Below are 18,216 nucleotides of genomic sequence, written 5' to 3' on the forward strand. Positions count from 1 at the left end.
CAGCTCCGGCCTCTCCTGGCTCTTTCTCCCCAGCACCCCTTGGCCGGTTGATGATTGATCTCGAGGTCTCTGCTCCTGCTTCTGCCCCCTCCCCAGGCTGTGCGCCTTTCCTTATCTTTCTCCTCCTTCCCTGGGGTGCCAGGTATCTTGGAGCTCACCTGCCTCCCTTTCTCCCAGAGAAGAGTCAGAGATGCTCAGGAATTGGAAGCTGTGGAAGCTATGGGGTTAGGGAGTGGTCTGGTAAGGCGGGTGCTCAGAGAGAAGCAAGTTCTTTTTCATCCTGGTGAGGTTACCTGGTTGAATATCTAGGACGTGTGTGTGTGTGTGTGTGTGTGTGTGTGTGTGTGTGTGTGTGTCTAGGAGTAGGGGTAAGGGGTGGGTTTGGGTGTCTTAAGTTTCCAAGGCCCAGTTTTGAAAAGGAAAGGGTTGGGTGGCAGGGGCTTGGTGACCTCCTAGGTACTGAGCGTCCCTGGAGTACCTTGTAGGAGAGGTTCCGCACAACCCTAGGGTGCAGGCTACTGAAAGGAGAGAAAGCAGTTTGTGCCCAATCAGGATGGACTGAGAGTAGGTGGGAACTGGGAGTCCCAGCCTACCCTGGGAGTTCCAGCACCCCCATGGAGAGGAGAATATCAGCCCTGGACTGGGCTTGAATAAAGAACACCCGGACGGATGCTCCATCCTCAGTGTCTGAGAGAGGCACCACTACCGCCCTCAGAGGCCCCCATTCTGTTGGGACCGCAGTTCCTCTCTTTAGAGACCCTAGTTTGATCAAGGAATACATGGCCTCAGGGACCTCCCACCCAGGTAGGGAAATCTAGGAGTATGAAAATTCTTCTTTTTCCGGTGGTTGGAGCAGGGTAGATTTAGAAACTATGTACACAAATGGGAGGAAGGAGAGCTCCCCAGGACAGCTTTCTGGAGGAAGTGGCTGCTGGGTCCTAGTCAGATAAGGCTTTGTGAGCCAGCTAGGGGATTTGTTCCTTAGGGGCAGCCTCCTTTCCCATCTGGTTCCTCAGGACAGGAAGAAATGTTCTTGAGATTGACTGTTAGTCCCCAAATTTCAAGAGTGGCAGAAGGGTTCTTGGAGTGCTCCTCCCTATCTCCTCCCACACCTCCCCCCTCCCCCCAGCCCCAGGAATCCATGGAGTCTGGTGATTTTTTTTTTTTTTTTTTTTTTTGGTGGTACTGGGGTTCCTGGAAGCCCTTCTACCTCCGGGCTACACTCCCAGACCTATTTTATATTTTTGAAACAGGGTCTCTTACGCCAGCGCGGCTGGCCTCGAACCTGCGCCATCCTTCTGTCTCTGCCTCCCAAGCGCGGGGATTACAAGCGTGCGCCACCACGCCCGGCCCGAGTCTGGTGATTTTAATGGTTCCCCAAATCCTAAGCAGTATGGGCCAGCTCACACACCACCACCCCCCATGCCGCCTCTACCCTGCCCCTCCCTGCAGCAGTGTCCTTTCATTAGGAATGCCCCCAGAGCTGCATGCCATCCCCCAGGATAGAGCCAAGAGGCAGGAGATGGGATCAAGGCATCTTATCTCTGCTTCTTACCTGCTGCATTCCAGTTTTCTCATTTATAAAGTAAGGATACTAAGATTCCAAGCCTACCAACTCACAGTAAGACCATGTCTACATAGTCATGGAAGAGAGAGGGGTTGTAAGACACGTGGCCTAGTGTCCCCGTGGCTGTCAAGAGCGTGGTCTAGCCGCCCAGTGCCCTGCCTTTCTCCTGGGGACAAGATCTAACTGGAGGTCACGTCTCACATGCAGTGCTCCCCTTCCCCAAGCCACTAGTGACCCCTCAGCTTTCTCCCCTCGGTCTCCTCTGCTGGGAAACCTACCCAAATTGTTTCCACTGCATATATCTTGCTTCCCTGCCTGCCCTCCCCTCTTACTTTCCACCCTCCAAACAACAGCAACCTTGTCCGTCTACATACCTTCTCAGGACATACTTGATGCTTCCGCTTGTTGGCTGTCCACTTGTGCTGTGAGTACTCCTCTTACCCTCCCGCATCTGTGCACCACCAAGAACTGTGAGAACTGTGTGTCTGCCTAGAACAGTGGCCCTGCTGTGGTGCCAGTTTGCTGAGCAGCTCATGTTCGGAAAGGCAGGTGGTGAGGGCCCCAGTATGGAGGGTGAGAAGGGGGAGGCAGGATTGGATGATGAATGGAGGATGGAGGATGGATGCAGAATTGATAGATGAAGATGGGTAGATGGATGAACTGTGGTAGGGGATGGATGGATGGATGGATGGATGGATGGATGGATGGATAGATGGATAGGCAGATGGACAAATGGATGAATGGATAGATGGATAGGTAGATGGATGGATGGATGGATGGATGGATGGATGGATGGATGGATGGGCAGATGGACAAATGGATGAATGGATAGATGGAGAGGTAGATGGATGGATGGATGGATGGATGGATGGATGGATGGATGGATGGATGCATAGGCGGGTGGACTAACAAATGGGTAGATAAGTAGTAGGTAGGTAGGTAGATGGATAGAAGTACCTGGGTTCTGATTCTGTATTTGCCATTAACTTGCTGTGCAGTCTTGGGCCAGCCACATCATAGTCTGTTCCTTTATTTGTAAAATGAGAAGATTGAATTTACTAATCTCCAAATAGATTTGTATTGGACAATTTATGATGACTGAAAGTTTTTAGGGGATTCTAAGATGGAAAAGCCCAAGACAATGAAAGAACCATGCAAAGGCCAGAGCCAGCTGGCTTGGACTAGCCCCCAGGGCCCAGCCTGCATCCATGCCCTGGGTTGGCCTCAGCTTGACCCTTCTGCAAGCCTCCAGCACCAGCACCCCCAGTCTAGAGGAGGACTCGGGTTGCTTCTCTTCCAGGGGCTGCAGGAAGAGTTTTAAGGGAAGATAAAAGGCCAGCAAGCCAAGAGTAGGTAGACATTGGCCTTTTCCCTTGCCACGACCAACTTGAACTTCTAATCCAGGGTCTCTTTCTCTCTCTCCCTGCTTGTCCTTTCCAGCTGTGTTGAGTCATGGCTTCCTCAAAGCTCCGAGAACCCGCGGATGAGGTTTTCGGTAAGTGCAGCTCTTTCTCTAGCAGTGGACTCGGGTCACGGAACACTACCTTCCAAGGCCACTAAACATTGAGTGGGGGAGGGCAGACCTTGGGGCTTCATGGTGTGTATGCGTGCGTGCGTGCGTGTGTGTGTGTTATGGGCAGACACTGTCACCACTATCTCAGTGGATGTAGCCGTTACAGCAGTAAAGGGTCCTCACTGATTAAGCGCTTATCTTACGCCACATACTAGGCCACATCCCCCATCGCGTGTGACCTCTATTATTTAAGTCTCCCAACAATGCTACTAAGTAAGTCCATTTTACAGACAAGGAGTGCAGAATGCAAAGTGCTGAAATGACTTGCAGAACCCCAGACTGCCTGACTCCCTGCGCTCCATCACTCCTGGACGTCCAGCTGGCACACAGGACCCCCTGTCACATACCTAAATTAGTGGCACCTTACCCTGCAGGGCTGGGCACTGAAACCAAGTGTGACACACATACAGTCTAAGCACCCCAGGCTGGCTGCCTCCTCCTCCTGGCCTGCACGCCCACATCCTCAGCACACACTGGTACACACACACACACACACACACACACACACACACCTGTGTGTGTGCCATCATTTGGAAATAGACTGCCCCAGCAGAGCAGAGTTCTCAGCAGGTCCTGGGGTAGAAGGGCTGTTTCCTGGCTGGATTTGCGAAGAGGAAGGTCTCACAGTGTGGAGAGGCTCCTGCCATGGGATGCCTCAGGGCTTCGCCTCCCTGGCCTTCCCCAGGTGTCTCCCTTCCTTCTCTCCTTCTCCCTGCCACTAGCCCTGTGTGGCAGAGCCTGCGGCCTCCTGGCTTCTGGGACACACTGCTTCCCATCCCAGGCTCCCTGGGCCTCAGTCTCCAAATCCCACACAGGGCCAGCCTAACCCTTGCCTGGTAGGTGAGCTCTCCCTCCCCTGGGCTTTTCTGCCTCCACTTCCCCTACCCCTCCACCCAGTCCCTTCCTGTTTTCCCTGCTCTTTGCTGAGGTAGCTGAGCCCTACTTCCTGATGCAAAATGCAATTAAATATTCATTACTCCCACTGCCCAGGGCCAGGAGGGGAAGAAGAGGCAGAGGGACTGGAGAAAAGGGAAGAAATAGAAGGGGTTGAGGGGCCTGGTAGGCCAAAGGGCCTAGAAGAGGCTGCTCCCACCTTGCCTCCAAGCCCCAAGGGTGTCTTTGCCGTCTATACTCTCCTAGGTGAGATGACTGAGCCGGGAGCATAGGGCCTGTCTCCCTCGTGCAGTAGAGTAGAGAATGCAGGGCCACTAACTGGGGGCCAGGAACCCTGGGTACCATCCTTAGCCCCCTCCACACCCTAGACCAAACCTTTCCTCCCTGAGCTTCAGCTTCTCCACCCATAAAACAAGGGATTGCACTCATCTGATGAGTGTTTCAGAAAAGATGTAGCTCTTTGGTGGTTACAAACAGGCCAGACTGCCTGTCCAGCCCTGGCAGCTCTTGCCAGCTCTATGTCATCGGGCAAATTAAGGCTGCCCTGGGGATTCCTAGAGTCCCTTCCTCATAGGAGTGCAGGAGGTTTAAACAAGCCACTAATTGTGCAGCACTTAGAACAGTGCCCAGCCCAGGAAGCGCTCAGTAAGGATCAGCTATTACTATTCTGTGGTTCAGTCCCCAGTCCTTGCTCCTTCTAGGACCCAACATGCCAGGAGCTGGGAGCATCAGGGGAGCTGGGAAGGGAGGGCCCCTCCCAGGCAGAAGTGAAGCAGGGGCCACTGAGGGGTCAGAGGTCCAAGTCAAACCTGGGCTCAGGAGAGCAGTCTGACAGTGACTGTCTCCTCCCTACGCCAGCCTCTCCCCCTATAGGAGCCTCGCTGTGTCCACATTTGCCTTCTACCAGCCCAGTCCAGGCTCTTCGCAGGGCTGCACTGGACCCCTGGCTGCTCCTCAGGCACCTGAAGCCCAAGCCTGCACATCCCCCCCCCACCTTCTCTCCTGCAATACTAGGGGTAGAACCCAGGGGCATTCTACCTCCAAGCAACACCCCCAGCCTTAATTTCTTTTCTTTTCTCTCTTTCTTTCTTTCTTTCTTAGCCACATCCCCCTGCCCTATTTTTTTTTTATTCTTTATTTTGAAACAGGGTCTCACTAAGTTGTGGAGGGCCTCACTAAGTAGCTGAGGCTGTCTGTGAACCACGATCCTCCAGTCTCAGCCTCTCGAATGCTGGGATTACAAGTGTGCGCCACCACGCCTGGCTTTTATTTTTATTTTATTTTATTTTTGCGGGTCTGGGGATAGAACCCGGGCATTCGACCTCCCAGCTATACCCCCTGCTCTATTTTTCTTTATTTTGAAACCAGGTCTCACTGAGTTTCAGAGTTTCTGAGGCTGTCCGCGAACCGCCATCCTCTGGTCTCAGCCTCCCAAATGCTGGGATTACAAGCTTGCGCCACCACACCCTGCTTTATTCTTTTTTTTTTTTTTTTTTTTTTTTTTTTTTGGTGGTACTAGGGTTCCTGGAAAGCCTTCTTCCTCCGGGCTACACTCCCAGACCTATTTTATATATATATTTTTTATTTGGAAACAGGGTCTCTTAAGCCAGCAAGGCTGACTTTGAACCAGCGCGATCCTCCTGTCTCTGCCTCCCAAGAGCGGGGGATTGCAAGCATGTGCCACCACACCCGGCCTTTGTTCTTTATTTTGAAAACAGGGTGTCACTAAGTTGCAGAGGGCCTCACTAAGTAGCCGAGGTTGTCTGCCAACCTCGATCCTTCTGTCTCAGCCTCCTAAATGCTGGGATTACAAGTGCGCCACCATGCCCAGCCAGTTCCCTCTCTTTAGAAAGCTTTCTCTGGTTTTTCTATAACATTAGCCCTTTTTAGAGTACTAGGGAATTAACCCAGGGGCATTCTACCTCTGAGCTACACCCCAGCCCTTTTGTGTATGTATGTATGTGTGTGGGGGAGTACTTGACATTTTACCTCTGAACTACACCCCTAAGCTTTTTTATGTCTTTGTTTGGAAATAGGGTCTCATTAGGTTGCCGAGAGTCTCCCCAGGTTGCTGAGGCTCTTTGAACATGTGATCCTCCTGTCTCAGCCTCTCAGGGGCTGAGATTATTCTAGGTATGCACCACCATGCCTGGATCCCAGCCCTTTCCCCCACAGGTGTGGGGATGGAACCCAGGGGCATTCAACCCCCTGCCCTATTTTTATTTCCTTCCTTCCTTTCTTTCTTTCTTTCTTTCTTTCTTTCTTTCTTTCTTCTTTATTTATTTTATTTTATTTTTTTGGTGGTACTGGGGTTCCTGGAAGCCCTTCTACCTCCGGGCTACACTCCCAGACCTATTTTTACATTTTTTACTTGGAAACAGGGTCTCCTAAGCCAGTGTGCGCGGCTGGCTTCGAAACTGCGCGATCCTCCTGTCTCTGCCTCCCAAGCGCGGGGATTACAAGCGTGCGCCACCACGCCTGGCTATTCTTTATTTTGAAACAGGGTCTCGCTAAGTTGCGGAGGGCCTCACTAAGTAGCTGAGGCTGTCTGTGAACCACAGTAGTCCGGTCTCAGCCTCCCAAATGCTGGGATTACAAACATGCGCCACCACACCCAGCTCCTTTTCTTATATTGTCTTTTCTCCTTCCTTCCTTCCTTCCTTCCTTCCTTCCTTCCTTCCTTCCTTCCTGTACCGGGGATGGAACCCAGGGGCATTCTACCTCTGAGCTACACCCCCAGCCCTATTTTTTTAGTCTTTTTATTTTTGAAACAGGGTCTCACTGAGTTGTGAAGGGCCTTGCTAAATAGCTGAGGCTGTCCATGAACTGCGATCCTCCAGTCTCTGGAAGGCTGGGATTACAAGCATGTGCCACCACGCCGGGCTTATTCTGTCTTTTGAAACAAGGTCTTACTAAGTTGCTGAGAATTTCACTAAATTGCTGAGGCTGGCCTTGAACCTGAGATCTTCCTGTTTCAGCCTCACAACTACACTGGGATTACAGTAGTGCACACTGCGCCTGGTTCAGCTTCAGCTCTTTCTTGTCCCCCTAGACTTCAGTCTAGCTACCTAATCTAAAAGAGTATCCCCCAGTCACTCTGTCTCCATCCATTCAGCAAAGATCCACACGGCTCCTAATGTGTGCCAGGCTGTGTTCTAGGCTCTGGGGAGACTACAAGGAACAAGCCAAGCCACTGCCCCCTGGGGAGCATGACTTCTGGTGAAGGGCGGGGATACGGATCACAAAAACACACAGAGACAAACAACTCAGTGCCTGGTGTCCCTGTATGGAAGTGTGCGTGGCCTGTGGAAATAAGGCTTTGCTTCAGCACCTGCTGAGCTCTCTGTGGGGCCTGCGCCAGGGCCTCGGGACACACTGTGGCTGGGGAAGGACCAGAAGATCCCAACCCTATCATTCTGTGAGGTCCCAAGAGATGGAAGGAGCGGGTGAAGTGCAGAGTCAGGCCCCAAGGGAGGGCTGGGACCCAGGCGGCCATGGAGGCAGAAGCAGGTGCATACACTAGTAGACACACAAGCTTGGTAGAAACGATTTAATATTGTTTCTACCATTGACAGTAATGCCTATTAGGCAGCCACTACGTCACAGGCATTATGACAAAGCGCTTTATATGAATTATCTTATTTAATGCTTGTGACACCGCTCTAAAGAAGATATTGCTAGTTTGACTACAATTTGGAGGTGAAGAAGCTAGTATTTATATATAAGTAAGTTGTCCAGGGTCACCCAGCCAGCAAGTTGTAGAACTGGACGTGGCCTGGGCCATTCAGCCCCGGAGCTTATGTTCTTACTCATGATGTCATGTAAAAGCATGTTAGAGGAGTCTGGGAAACACAGAAAGGTGGGCTGGGGGTCGGGCGTGGTGGCGCACACTTGTGATCCCCGCGCTTGGGAGGCTGAGACAGGAGGATCACACAGGTTCAAAGCCAGCCTCAGCTACTTAGTGAGGCTCTCAGCAACTTAGCGAGACCCTGTTTCCAAATAAAATATAAAAGAGGTCTGGGAGTATAGCCCGGAGGTAGAAAGCCTCTGGGTTCCACCCCCAGTACCACCAAAAAAAAAAAAAAAAAAAAGAAAGGTGGGCTGGGTCCCCCAGGCCTTGACCACAAGGCTGAGGAACTGGACTTTATCCCCTGCCCCAGAGGGTTTCAAAGCAGGAGGGTACAGGACATGGCCAGAAATGTGCTTGAAAGTTTCCTTTTAGCCAGATGTGGTGGTGCAGGCTACAATCCCAGTGCTTGGGAGGCTAAGGCAGGAGGACTTCGGATTCAAGGACAAGCTCAGCAAGTGGCGACTCTTATCAACCTGGTGAGACCCTGTTTCAAAGTAAAAATAGATGAGAACAGGGGGTGTAGCTCAGAGGTAGAATGCCTCTGGCTTCAACCTCCAGCACAGGAGGAGGAGGAGGAGGAGGAGGAGGAGGAGGAGGAGGAGGAGGAGGAGAAGGAGAAGCAGTGGAGGAGAAAAAGAAAAGGGCTGGGGGTACAGCTGGGAGGTGTGTTCAATCCCCAGCACCCCTCCCCCACATACAAAAGTTCCTTTTAGCTTGTAGGACTGGGAGGGAAGGACAGATGAGGAAGCCTTCCTCTGGGATTGTTACTGGTGGAGGTGAGGGCAACCGACAGAGACTTGAGCTAAGGCAGTTCAAAGGAGGAGCAAGGTTCAATCCCTAGTCTTGGGACACACACACACACACACACACACACACACACACACACACACACACACTCAGCCGAACATGGTGGCACATGCTTGTAATCTCAGTACTTGGGAGGCTGAGACAGGAAGATCACAGGTTTATGTCTGGCCTCAGCAATTTAGTGAGCCCTCAGCAACTTAGTGAGACCCTATTTCCAAATAATAAAAATAAAATAAGGCTGCTGAGCATGGTGGTGCATGCCTGTAATCCCAGTACTTAGAAGGCTGAGACAGGAGGATTGCAGGTTCTCAGCCAACCTCAGCAACTGAGGTCCTCTGCAACTTGTGGAGACCCTCCCTTTTTGCAAATAAAAAGTAAGGTAGGGCTGTGGGTATAGGTCAGAGGCAGAATGCCCCTGAGTTCAGTCCCCAGTACCCCCACATATATATACACACATACATTTATATATATTTATAGTATTTCCTAGACATCTGCTATGTGCCAGGCACTGTCATATGCCTGTGGTAGAGTAGTGAACTAAATGGAGAAAAATATGTCCTCGTGGACCTGACATTCTAATGGGTAGAGAGAGAATAAATGTAATTAAAGCATCCAGTATGCCAGAGAGTGATAGTCTGCTTTGTTTTTTGTTTGTTTGTTTGTTTGGTGGTACTGGGGTTCCTGGAAGCCCTTCTACCCCAGGCTACACTCCCAGACCTATTTTATTTTATTTTTGGAAACAGGGTCTCTTAAGCCAGCACTGCTGGCTTCGAACCTGCAGGATCCTCTTGTCTCCACTTCCCAAGCGTGGGGATTACAAGCGTGCGCCACCACGCCCAGCTTTCTGAGTCTGGTTTTGGAGTATACGTGGGAGGATGTCCTAATCTGGGCAGTCAGACTTTGTGGCAACAGTCTTGTAGGAAGAGAAAGAAGTGCAAAGGCCCTGAGGGCGGCCGGGTTGTGTGAGGGAGAGTGGCCCGAGGGAGGGAGAGAAGCAGAAGCTCAGAGAGCTGAGGGGGCACAGACTGGGTGTCTTTGGCTCTTCCTCTGCGTGAGATGGGAAGTCACCGGAGGGTTCTGAGCAGAGTGACTGGACTGCCATGTTTCATTAGGGTCACTCTGGCTGCGGTGTGGGAAAATAGACTGGGAACAGGAGGGGGAAGGAAGACCACCGAGAAGGCTTTTTATAAAAATCAAGGCAAGAGATGATGGTACCTGGCTGAGTTCTCCCTTCCCTTCCTCTCTGCTGTCTCTCCTTCTCTCCATATACATATATGTATGAGTGTGTGTACACTCACTCACAAGCAATAGTTTGTGAAACCTCAACCATATTAGGAAGGAGAGATAAGAACACAATGTCCCCTACCGTGTGCTGGTCACGCCACATCAACAGCAGTCAACTTGCAGCAGTCATGTTTCACCTCTGTCCCCTTCCATTCTCCACCAATTGCGTGTGCGTGCGTGTGCGTGTGTGTGTGTTGCTAGAGATTCAACTCAAGGCCTCTTGCGTGCTAGACAATTGCTCTACCACATCCCCAGCCTGCCCTGAATTATTTTGAACATAATCCAAGACATCATTTCACTTCCCCATTAATATTTCAGTATGTCTAGATGTATTTCAAAAGTAGAGTGAACAGGAATTCTGGTTAGATCAGTTTGTAGGATGGGAGAGAAAGAAGTCAAGGATGACCCCCGGGGATTTGGCCTGAGAAACTGGAGGGATGGGGCAGCTATTTACCAAGATGAGGAGGTTGGGAGGAGCAGCTTTTGGGAAGGCCAGGGGTTTGGATTCAGCATGGAAGTTGAAGCCCACTGGACATCCCAATGGAGGTGTCATGGAGACAGTGGCCAGCTGGGTGTGAGGCTGAGAGAGGTTAGCTCAGAGTGGTCCCACTTGGGTGACTTGAGTGGAGCATGGAGCCTTCCATTGAACCAGGGAAGAGAGGAGATGCCTGTTGGAAGCAAGGTGACAGGTTCATTTTGCTGTGCTGTTTGAGGTCTCTGGGGGCCTTTCCCATGGCAAGTTTCCTGGCAGGTGCCCTAGTGCCTGGGCTTGGAATTCCGGGGAGGGGACAGGGTTAGAAATAGACCTAAGTGGTCATTAAGTCAGAGGTGGCTTTGCGAGTATCTGCAGAAAAAAAGAGACAGGCAAGACAGGGTGGGCATGAGGGATGGAGTGGGGTCCCAGAGATCAGAAAGGAGGAATGGGGAAGAATGCTCAGGACCCATCCTGAGGCCCAGGAAGAATCTGCTTTATCTGGAGGTCCCAGTGCTAAGGTCAAGGCAGGACAGAGAAAGGGCTTCATTCTCAGGGGTGGACCTGAAAAGTGAAACTGTGACAGATACTTTAATGCATGACCAGCAGGCCTTTGCCTGCTCTTTCTCCCCCTGGGGTTGCTTTGAATAAGAGATGATGTGTGTATAGTGTCTGGTGCATAGTAAGTGCCCCTCCTCCTCCTCCTCTTCCTCTTCCTCCTCCTCCTTCTTCTTTTTGAGGTCCTGGGGATGGAACCTAGGGACATTCTACTTCTGAGCTACACCTCCAGCCCTATTTTTTTTTTAATCTTTATTTGAAACAGAGTCTCACTGAGTTACAAAGGGACTCAATAAGTAGCCAAGGCTGTCCGCAAGCCAGGATTCTCCTGCCTCAGCCTCCCAAATGATGGGATTACAAGCATGTGCCACCACGCCCCGCTAGTAAGTGCTTCTTAAGTGGCAGCTGTGACTTCTGCAGCCTCGTCCTCTGGTCCTTCCTCCCATAATAGCCCTGGAGGTGCCAGCCATACTCTTCAACATTGCAATCCCACCCCCCACCTCATCATGTGCAAACTCCCCCCAGACCTTAGGACCCAGGTTGTCCTGCTCTGTCCTCCATGAGAGCTCAGCCACTTGCCCTCTGTGTGCCTGGGGGACACCATGTGCCTCATCTCCTCTGGACTCCACTGCCTGGCACTCAGAAGTGCTGCTGGCCGTGTGTCTGGGATGTGGCTGCAGGTGGCCATCTGAGGCTCACTACCCTCATGTGATTGGTTTCCACCCCCTTTGCCCGGTTCACAGATCTGGACTTGGCTGTGCCAGAGACCGCCAGACTGGACAGCAGTTTGCACAAGGCCCGGGCCCAGCTGCTGGCCAAGGGCCGGAGACACCGGCCATCCCGCTCCAGACTTCGGGACAGCGCCAGCTCAGCTGAGGATGGTGAAGGCTCCGATGGGCCTGGAGGCAAGGTTGGGGCACCCCCACACATATACACCCCTCTTGCCCCTGTATCATCCCTGCCCTTCTAGGAGAGCCATACCCTACACATCTGACATACTGGGTTGTTTTGTTTTTGTGGTGATGGGAGAGCGAGCCCAGCGTTTCCTGTGTGCTAGCAAGAGCTCTATCACTGAACTACATCCCCAGCTGTAATGGCTTCCTTTTAAAGAACGCTTTGCTCCATTTTATAGACAAGGAAGCTCAGGCCAGGAGAGGCTTGGTGGTAAGCAAGGGGCACAGACCTCAAGCCCACCAGATGCAACCTCAAGCTCAGGGTTCCCACACCTCACTGGCCAGCCCCCATCTTTGTCCCAGGTACCAGGAAACCCTCCCTCCAACCCCCAGAAGGAGCCAGGCGTTGGGGCTACCCGACAGGCAATTCCAGCATGGTGGCCAGGGTAAACCTGTCTCCTGGCCTCCGGGGAATAGAGAGTTCTTGGTGAGCGGCTGTCTCCTCCTCCAGGTGACCGACGGCTGCGGGAGCCCCCTGCACCGGCTGCGCTCACCTCTGCATTCTGGTCCGGGTTCCCCGGCTGGGGGCTCTTTCTGCCTGGAGCCTCCGGGTTTGCGGCGCAGCTTGGACGAGGACGAGCCACCGCCCTCGCCGCTCACACGCTACCGGCCCCTGCACAACGCCGCCTCGCACGAGGGCCTGGCCGCCGCCTCCAGCTCGCCGCCGCGCTCTGCGCCCTCCTCCGACAGCTCGCCCAGCTTCATCCGGCGGCACCCGCGCGCCGAACAGCACAGCGAAGGTGAGCGCAGCCGGGCGGACCCTGCGCCCCTGACACCTGTGACAGGGTGGCTGCGGGGAGCCGGGAGAATGAGGGCCAGGGTTCATCTATTCATCTGGACCCTGGGATGCAAGCAGGGCAAATAAAGACAGTCCCTTCCTCTTGGGGTGTGCAGTTTGGGAAACAATTAAAGCATCCTTTAAGTGGTGTATGGTTACAAGCCACCGTAAGTGCTGTCCAGGAAAAATGCTCATGGTGGGGGAAGAGCTTGTATCCGGTGCCTGACCTCTTTCAGAGCATCCTGGAAGGCCTCTGAGGAAGAGTCATTTGAGCCAAGATTGGAAGACTGGGTAGAAGTCAGGCAGGAGAAAACTAACAGTAAATAGAAGCGGTCTCTACCTCTTCAGTTTGCAAAGTGCTTTCCAGATTTACAATCTGTAAACACCCATCCCATCAAGTACCATGAAATGGGCAGGTGTTCTAATACCTCCCACTTTTTTTTTCTCCTTTGGTAGTGGTACTGGGGGGTAAAATAAAAAGAGCTGAGGACATAGTTCCTCAGCTCTTTTTATTTTATTTAGGTTTTGGTATTGGGGATTGAATTCAGGGGTGCTCTATCTCTGAGCTACACCTTCAGCCCCTTTTTGTTTTTTGTATTGAAGCAGGGTCTTGCTGGGTCGCTGAGAGTCTCACTACGTTTCTGAGACTGTCCTGTGATCCTCCTGTCTCAGCCTCCCAAGTGTTGGGGTTAAAGGTCCAGCTATTATGCTCGTATTTGAAATGACAGAAGCTCAGAGGGGTAAAGTGACTTAGCCTAGTCACGCAGCCAGTGACTGGCACCAGAGGCAGGTTGCCTGATTCTAGGGAACTTCTAACACCCTACACTGGCAGCCAAAGATGGCAGACAAGGCATTGGCTATTTCTTTCTCTTTCTCTCTGGAAAGATGACAGCCGGGACGCGAGCCCTCCTGAGCCCGCCAGCCCCACCATCGGCTTGGATAAGAAGACTCGCAGAAAGTTCCTGGACCTGGGGTGAGTAGGGGGCACCACACTGGCCTTGGAGCTGCTGGGGTAAGGGTGGCACAGCGACAGCTCTACCCACTGCCCCCTGCCCTCCCCACAGGGTCACCCTCCGCAGAGCATCCACTGGCAAGAGCCGGAAGGAGAAGGGCAGCAACCGTCTGTCCATGGGCAGCAGGTAAGGGGTCCCCACAGCACTCACCGTGGCTCCCGAGTGCCCCTTGGTGCCCACACCTATGCTGGATGTTCTCTCCACAGGGAGTCGGTGGAGGGCTCTGGCAGGTCAGGGGGCTCCCCGTTCCTGCCCTTTTCCTGGTTCACAGACAGCGGGAAGTGCTCCGCATCCTCAGGCAGCGCCACCTCCCCAGCCTGCTCCCCTAAACATGAGAGCTTCAGCCCCAAAAAGTCAGCTTCCCAGGTAAGCAAGCCCAGGACTTTCTTGCCCTCAAAGTGGCCTCCAGACTCAGGTTGACATGAGAACATACTTCACTCTGGCTCAGGCTGGGATCCAGGCCTTCCTGGAGAACATCTATCCATCATGGATCCCCTCCGTGAGCCATTACTCCATCCATCCTCTGCGTTCATTCACCCGGTCGCTCACTTGTATTCTGAGTAATTCTTTGCTTGATTCATTCATTACTTCCTCCATTCAACACTCATCTCTGAACACTGATCCTCCTACTGCTCACCCAGCCTGAGGCCTCCCCTCCTGCTGACTGTTCTGCCTGGCTCCCTTTTGACACCACATCCTGTTGGCAGCTGGGCCCCCTGCTTGGTGGGATGAGGCTTTGGAGATACAGAGAGGAACAGGACCCCGACCTAGTGCTCTGAACGGCCCTGTGAGAGGAGTGAAACCTAGCGTCAGATCAGCACTGAGCATCTGCTGGCGTTCACACGCACTCTACAGTTTACCAAGAACCTCACATGTTTTTTCTTTAGCAGCGAGGGAGGGAGGGCAGGCACATTCCTCCCCACTGCACAGAAGAGCAAGTGGATCCCCAGGGAGAAGGGACTTGCTCACAGACCACACGGACTTCATTGCAAAGCTTTCCTGCCTGCGGCCCAGTGCTTGTTCTGGGGTTCTGCTCTTTATAAGAGACACAGGCAAGGGAGAGAAATCAGAAGACTGGGATTCAGGAGACAGTGTCCCTTTGAACTCGGCACTTCCCTTCTTCGCCCCTCCCTGTACATTCTTCCTCTGCCCTTCCCTTGTGCTGGGCCCTGGGGACACCAGGGTAAGCAAGACATGGTCCAGCCCTCATGGTCCAGCAAGGGCACCCACATGAACCAGGAATGCTTGACCCAGCTTGGGGATTCTGGTGGCTACCTATAGGAAGCACCTGACTCCTCCTCCATTCCTGTGAACTATTCTATCTGGCTTAGTTCTAGCCCTACATCCTCTAGATAGCCTCCCAGAGGCCTCAAGTTCCAATGGTGACACAGATCACAGCGGCTTGTGCCCTGCCTGGCTCCTGGTTCATAAACAGGGAGAGGAGGGCACTGAGTAACTGCTGGTGGCTAGTCTGGGACATCAGCTCCATCTGGACAGGGTGGTAGGTTCAGGGCCTTGGGCTTGGGGGTTATCTTGCCCCTCGGCAGCACACACTCCTTCCTGTGTAGGAATCCACCCTGAGTGATGACTCCACGCCTCCCAGCAGCAGCCCCAAGATCCCGAGTGGTCCTCGGCAGGAGGCCAAGTGCTCCTACCCCTACCACACGCTGTCACAGTCTTCAGACGAGGTGAGCCAGGCTGCCCATCGCGCCCACGGGAGCCCTGACCCTGGCGCTGCCAGCTGTATGAGCCACAGGCCGAGCCTCCCCCCTCACCCTCTTCTGGTTCCAGTTCCTGGATGAGGCCCTCCCCACTGTCCAGCACTGGACCAGCCAGCAGGTGGGCCAGTGGCTGCACAGCCTCAACCTGGAGCAGTACGCCGCTGAGTTTGCTGCCCGGCAGGTGGACGGGCCGCAGCTGCTGCAGCTGGATGGAAGCAAACTGAAGGTGGGTCAGAGTGCAAGGGTCATGACCCAACTAGAGTTTGAGGTAACTTTCCAGGATGGGGATGCCCCTGCTCCTGTCCTTTGACCCTCAGCCCAGCCTCCTGAGCTGACCTGTCCACTCCCTCCCCAGCTACTGCCCTGACCTCTGCTGTAGGCAGGGTCCTTGGTCCAATCTTTGCGCTGTAGCAGGGGACGCCAGTCTGACTTTCAACTCAAGCCCACCGCTTCCGTTTGGCCACCTAGCTCCAGTCGAAGCCTCCAGGCTGACCTTGCCCTTTGGGGCTGTCACATGCCCTTTGGCACTCATGGATTCGTTTCTTGGTATCATGGAAGCCAGGCTTCTCCCTGGTCAGCTCTGTCTGATTCTCAGTCTCAGTCAGTGGCGGGTGGTAGCGGAGTATCATGGGGTCAGCGGAGGAAGGGGCGGGTTCTGATCTCTGCTGGGAGGTTCTCGGCTTCTCTCCTGCTCTCAGCTGAGGAGTTTGGAGAGGAGTGGTAGGGAGAGTCCCCCAGGACATCTCTCAAGTGGTGAAGGGCTCTGGCTGCTGACTGTATGACCTTGAGCAAACCACTCCCCATCTCTGGGCTTCCGGGGGTGGGGCAGGGCCCTGGCTGAAGTCCCGAGTGCAGGAATGGGAGCCAGGGCTGGGGGAGGCAGATGGCCAGTAACCTCAGCCCTCCTCCCTCAGCCACTGGCCTCCGAGTTTTGGCCCCGGGTTCTTTGCCCTGAGCAAGCCCCAGTGTGTATGTGTGGCTGGGATGGGGGGAGGATGGAGTGGGGGAAGTACACCAGAGGCAGAGAGAGCAAGGGCGTGGGCTGGCTGGGACTGTTCCCAGACTCCTTCACCCTGGGATTCCTTCCCCAGAGCCTGGGGCTCAGCAACTCGCACGACCGGGCGCTGGTGAAGCGGAAGTTGAAGGAGCTGGCAGCGGCTGCAGAGAAAGAGCGCAAGGCTCAGGAGAAGGCTGCGCGGCAGCGGGAGAAGCTCCGGCGTCGGGAGCAGGAGGCCAAGAAGAGCTAGGGGCGGGCAGGGCGGCGCTGGCACCCAGGCGCGGGCAGCTGCAGGCTGCCAGCACAGGCCTCACCAGGGGGCGGGGCCTGGGCGCCAGGCTTGGGCTGGCCTGGCCCCTCGCTCTCGGGGGCACACATCCTCTCTCACGGTCTGGACCCAGAGTCCACAGGAAGGGAGACCCCAGGAAGAGGACCCAGTAATAAATCCAATTTTGAGGACTTATTTGGCACAGTTCCTGGGGGAGGCAGGTAGCAGTTGAGGGGAAGAGTGTGGAGAGGCCAAGGCTAAATGGAGCCCAGGAGCCCAGAGGAGCCTGGGTCGGACTGGGCCTGATGAGCTAGGTGCCTGCCCTGGGCCCGGGGCCCCAGACCTGGAGGGTAGGCTGAGCATTGTTGCAGAGGTAGGTGCACAGAGCTGTGTCTCTCCAGCTCTACAAGGCAGCTGTGTGCAGGGGAGCAGATCTCCCCAGGAAGGTCAGTGGGCACTGCAGCAAGGTACACTCAGGGGTAAGCAAGCGCCAGCTGCCACCTGGATGGGAGAGCAGGACAGGACAAGTGTGGCCTCTGCGAGGACATTGGGAGACAGCAAGGGATGAAACCGCCAGCTCCTTTCCCCTTCGGTCTTGTGAGTCCCAGCAGGCAGGTGACATCCAAGCAGGTCTGCCCCTCTTGTGCCCATTCAGGAGTGGGTCTCTGACCTGCTCTCCAAGCCAGGACCCCCTTTCCCTGCTCCCTGAGAGGGCACCTGAGCCCTCTTTGGAAGCAGAACAAACTTGGAAGCTGGTAGGGGCAGAAGACCCTCCAGTGCCTAGGCGGTACAAACCTGGTGACTTTCACCACAGCCAAAGTGTGGGTCGCCTGTGAGCTGCTGGACTAGAAGGGCCCCTTGGCTCTCTGCCCTGGCCACTGTTGGAGCCTAGGTGGGCTCCAGAGCTGGCAGACAGGGCCGGCTCCAGCTCCCTGGGCTGCAAGGAGGGCCAGGAACAGTCCCCAGGGGAGGGTGGGGCTGGGGATGGCAGCCTGGGGATGGCATCTATCTTTTTAGGCAATGTTCAGTGATAAGCCATCAGGTACTATGTGGGCCAGAGCTAGCCCAGCTCCTGGAACACTGGTTGGAGCTACCACAGGGCAGGGGAGGGGAGCTCTGTTTAGAAACCCCCGGTATCCCCTCTACCTGCCTACAGTGGCAGACAGGACCAATGCATGTTGACTCCCTCATTCCTGCCCAGGGGCTGTGGCTTAGGGCAAGGGCCATCCCTGGATCAACCCTTTCCTCTCCTCTGCCATTAGAGCCAGGAGAGGGCCTTCCGAGGGAAACTGAGCTACGGAGGCACAGGCACCCCCTGGAAGGCACGTGTGTCCTTGAGGCCATCAGGAGCTATAGTGGGTGCCCACCTGCATGTGAAGGGGGAGGCGGTTCTCAATTTCTTTCAATAAACACTTATGATGTGCCGGTGACAGAGAATGAAGCTGTGCCGAGTGTGGTAGCGTGACAGGCCGGTCGCTGGG

At 54.1% G+C, this 18,216-nt stretch overlaps 1 protein-coding gene across 3 annotated transcripts; it reads left to right on the forward strand.

The window, feature by feature from the left end:
- Positions 1 to 3,019: 3,019 nt before the first annotated feature.
- On the forward strand, positions 3,020 to 16,717 carry SAMD14 (sterile alpha motif domain containing 14; the record flags this gene model as incomplete). Of its 3 annotated transcripts, none has more annotated exons than XM_080712397.1 (9): positions 3,020 to 3,062; positions 11,749 to 11,921; positions 12,410 to 12,698; positions 13,622 to 13,709; positions 13,801 to 13,875; positions 13,956 to 14,115; positions 15,318 to 15,437; positions 15,541 to 15,696; positions 16,562 to 16,717. In XM_080712397.1, 9 exons carry the CDS (start codon positions 3,020 to 3,022, stop codon positions 16,715 to 16,717), a joined length of 1,260 nt encoding a protein of 419 aa, XP_080568523.1. The 3 variants fall into 3 exon arrangements, with proteins under 3 accessions (XP_080568523.1, XP_080568524.1, XP_080568525.1); XM_080712398.1 differs by having other exon boundaries at positions 11,749 to 11,915; XM_080712399.1 differs by having other exon boundaries at positions 11,749 to 11,915; positions 12,413 to 12,698.
- Positions 16,718 to 18,216: the final 1,499 nt, after the last annotated feature.

This window comes from Muscardinus avellanarius (genome assembly GCF_963383645.1).
Source record: "Muscardinus avellanarius genome assembly, chromosome: 16".
Lineage (NCBI taxonomy): Eukaryota > Metazoa > Chordata > Mammalia > Rodentia > Gliridae > Muscardinus > Muscardinus avellanarius.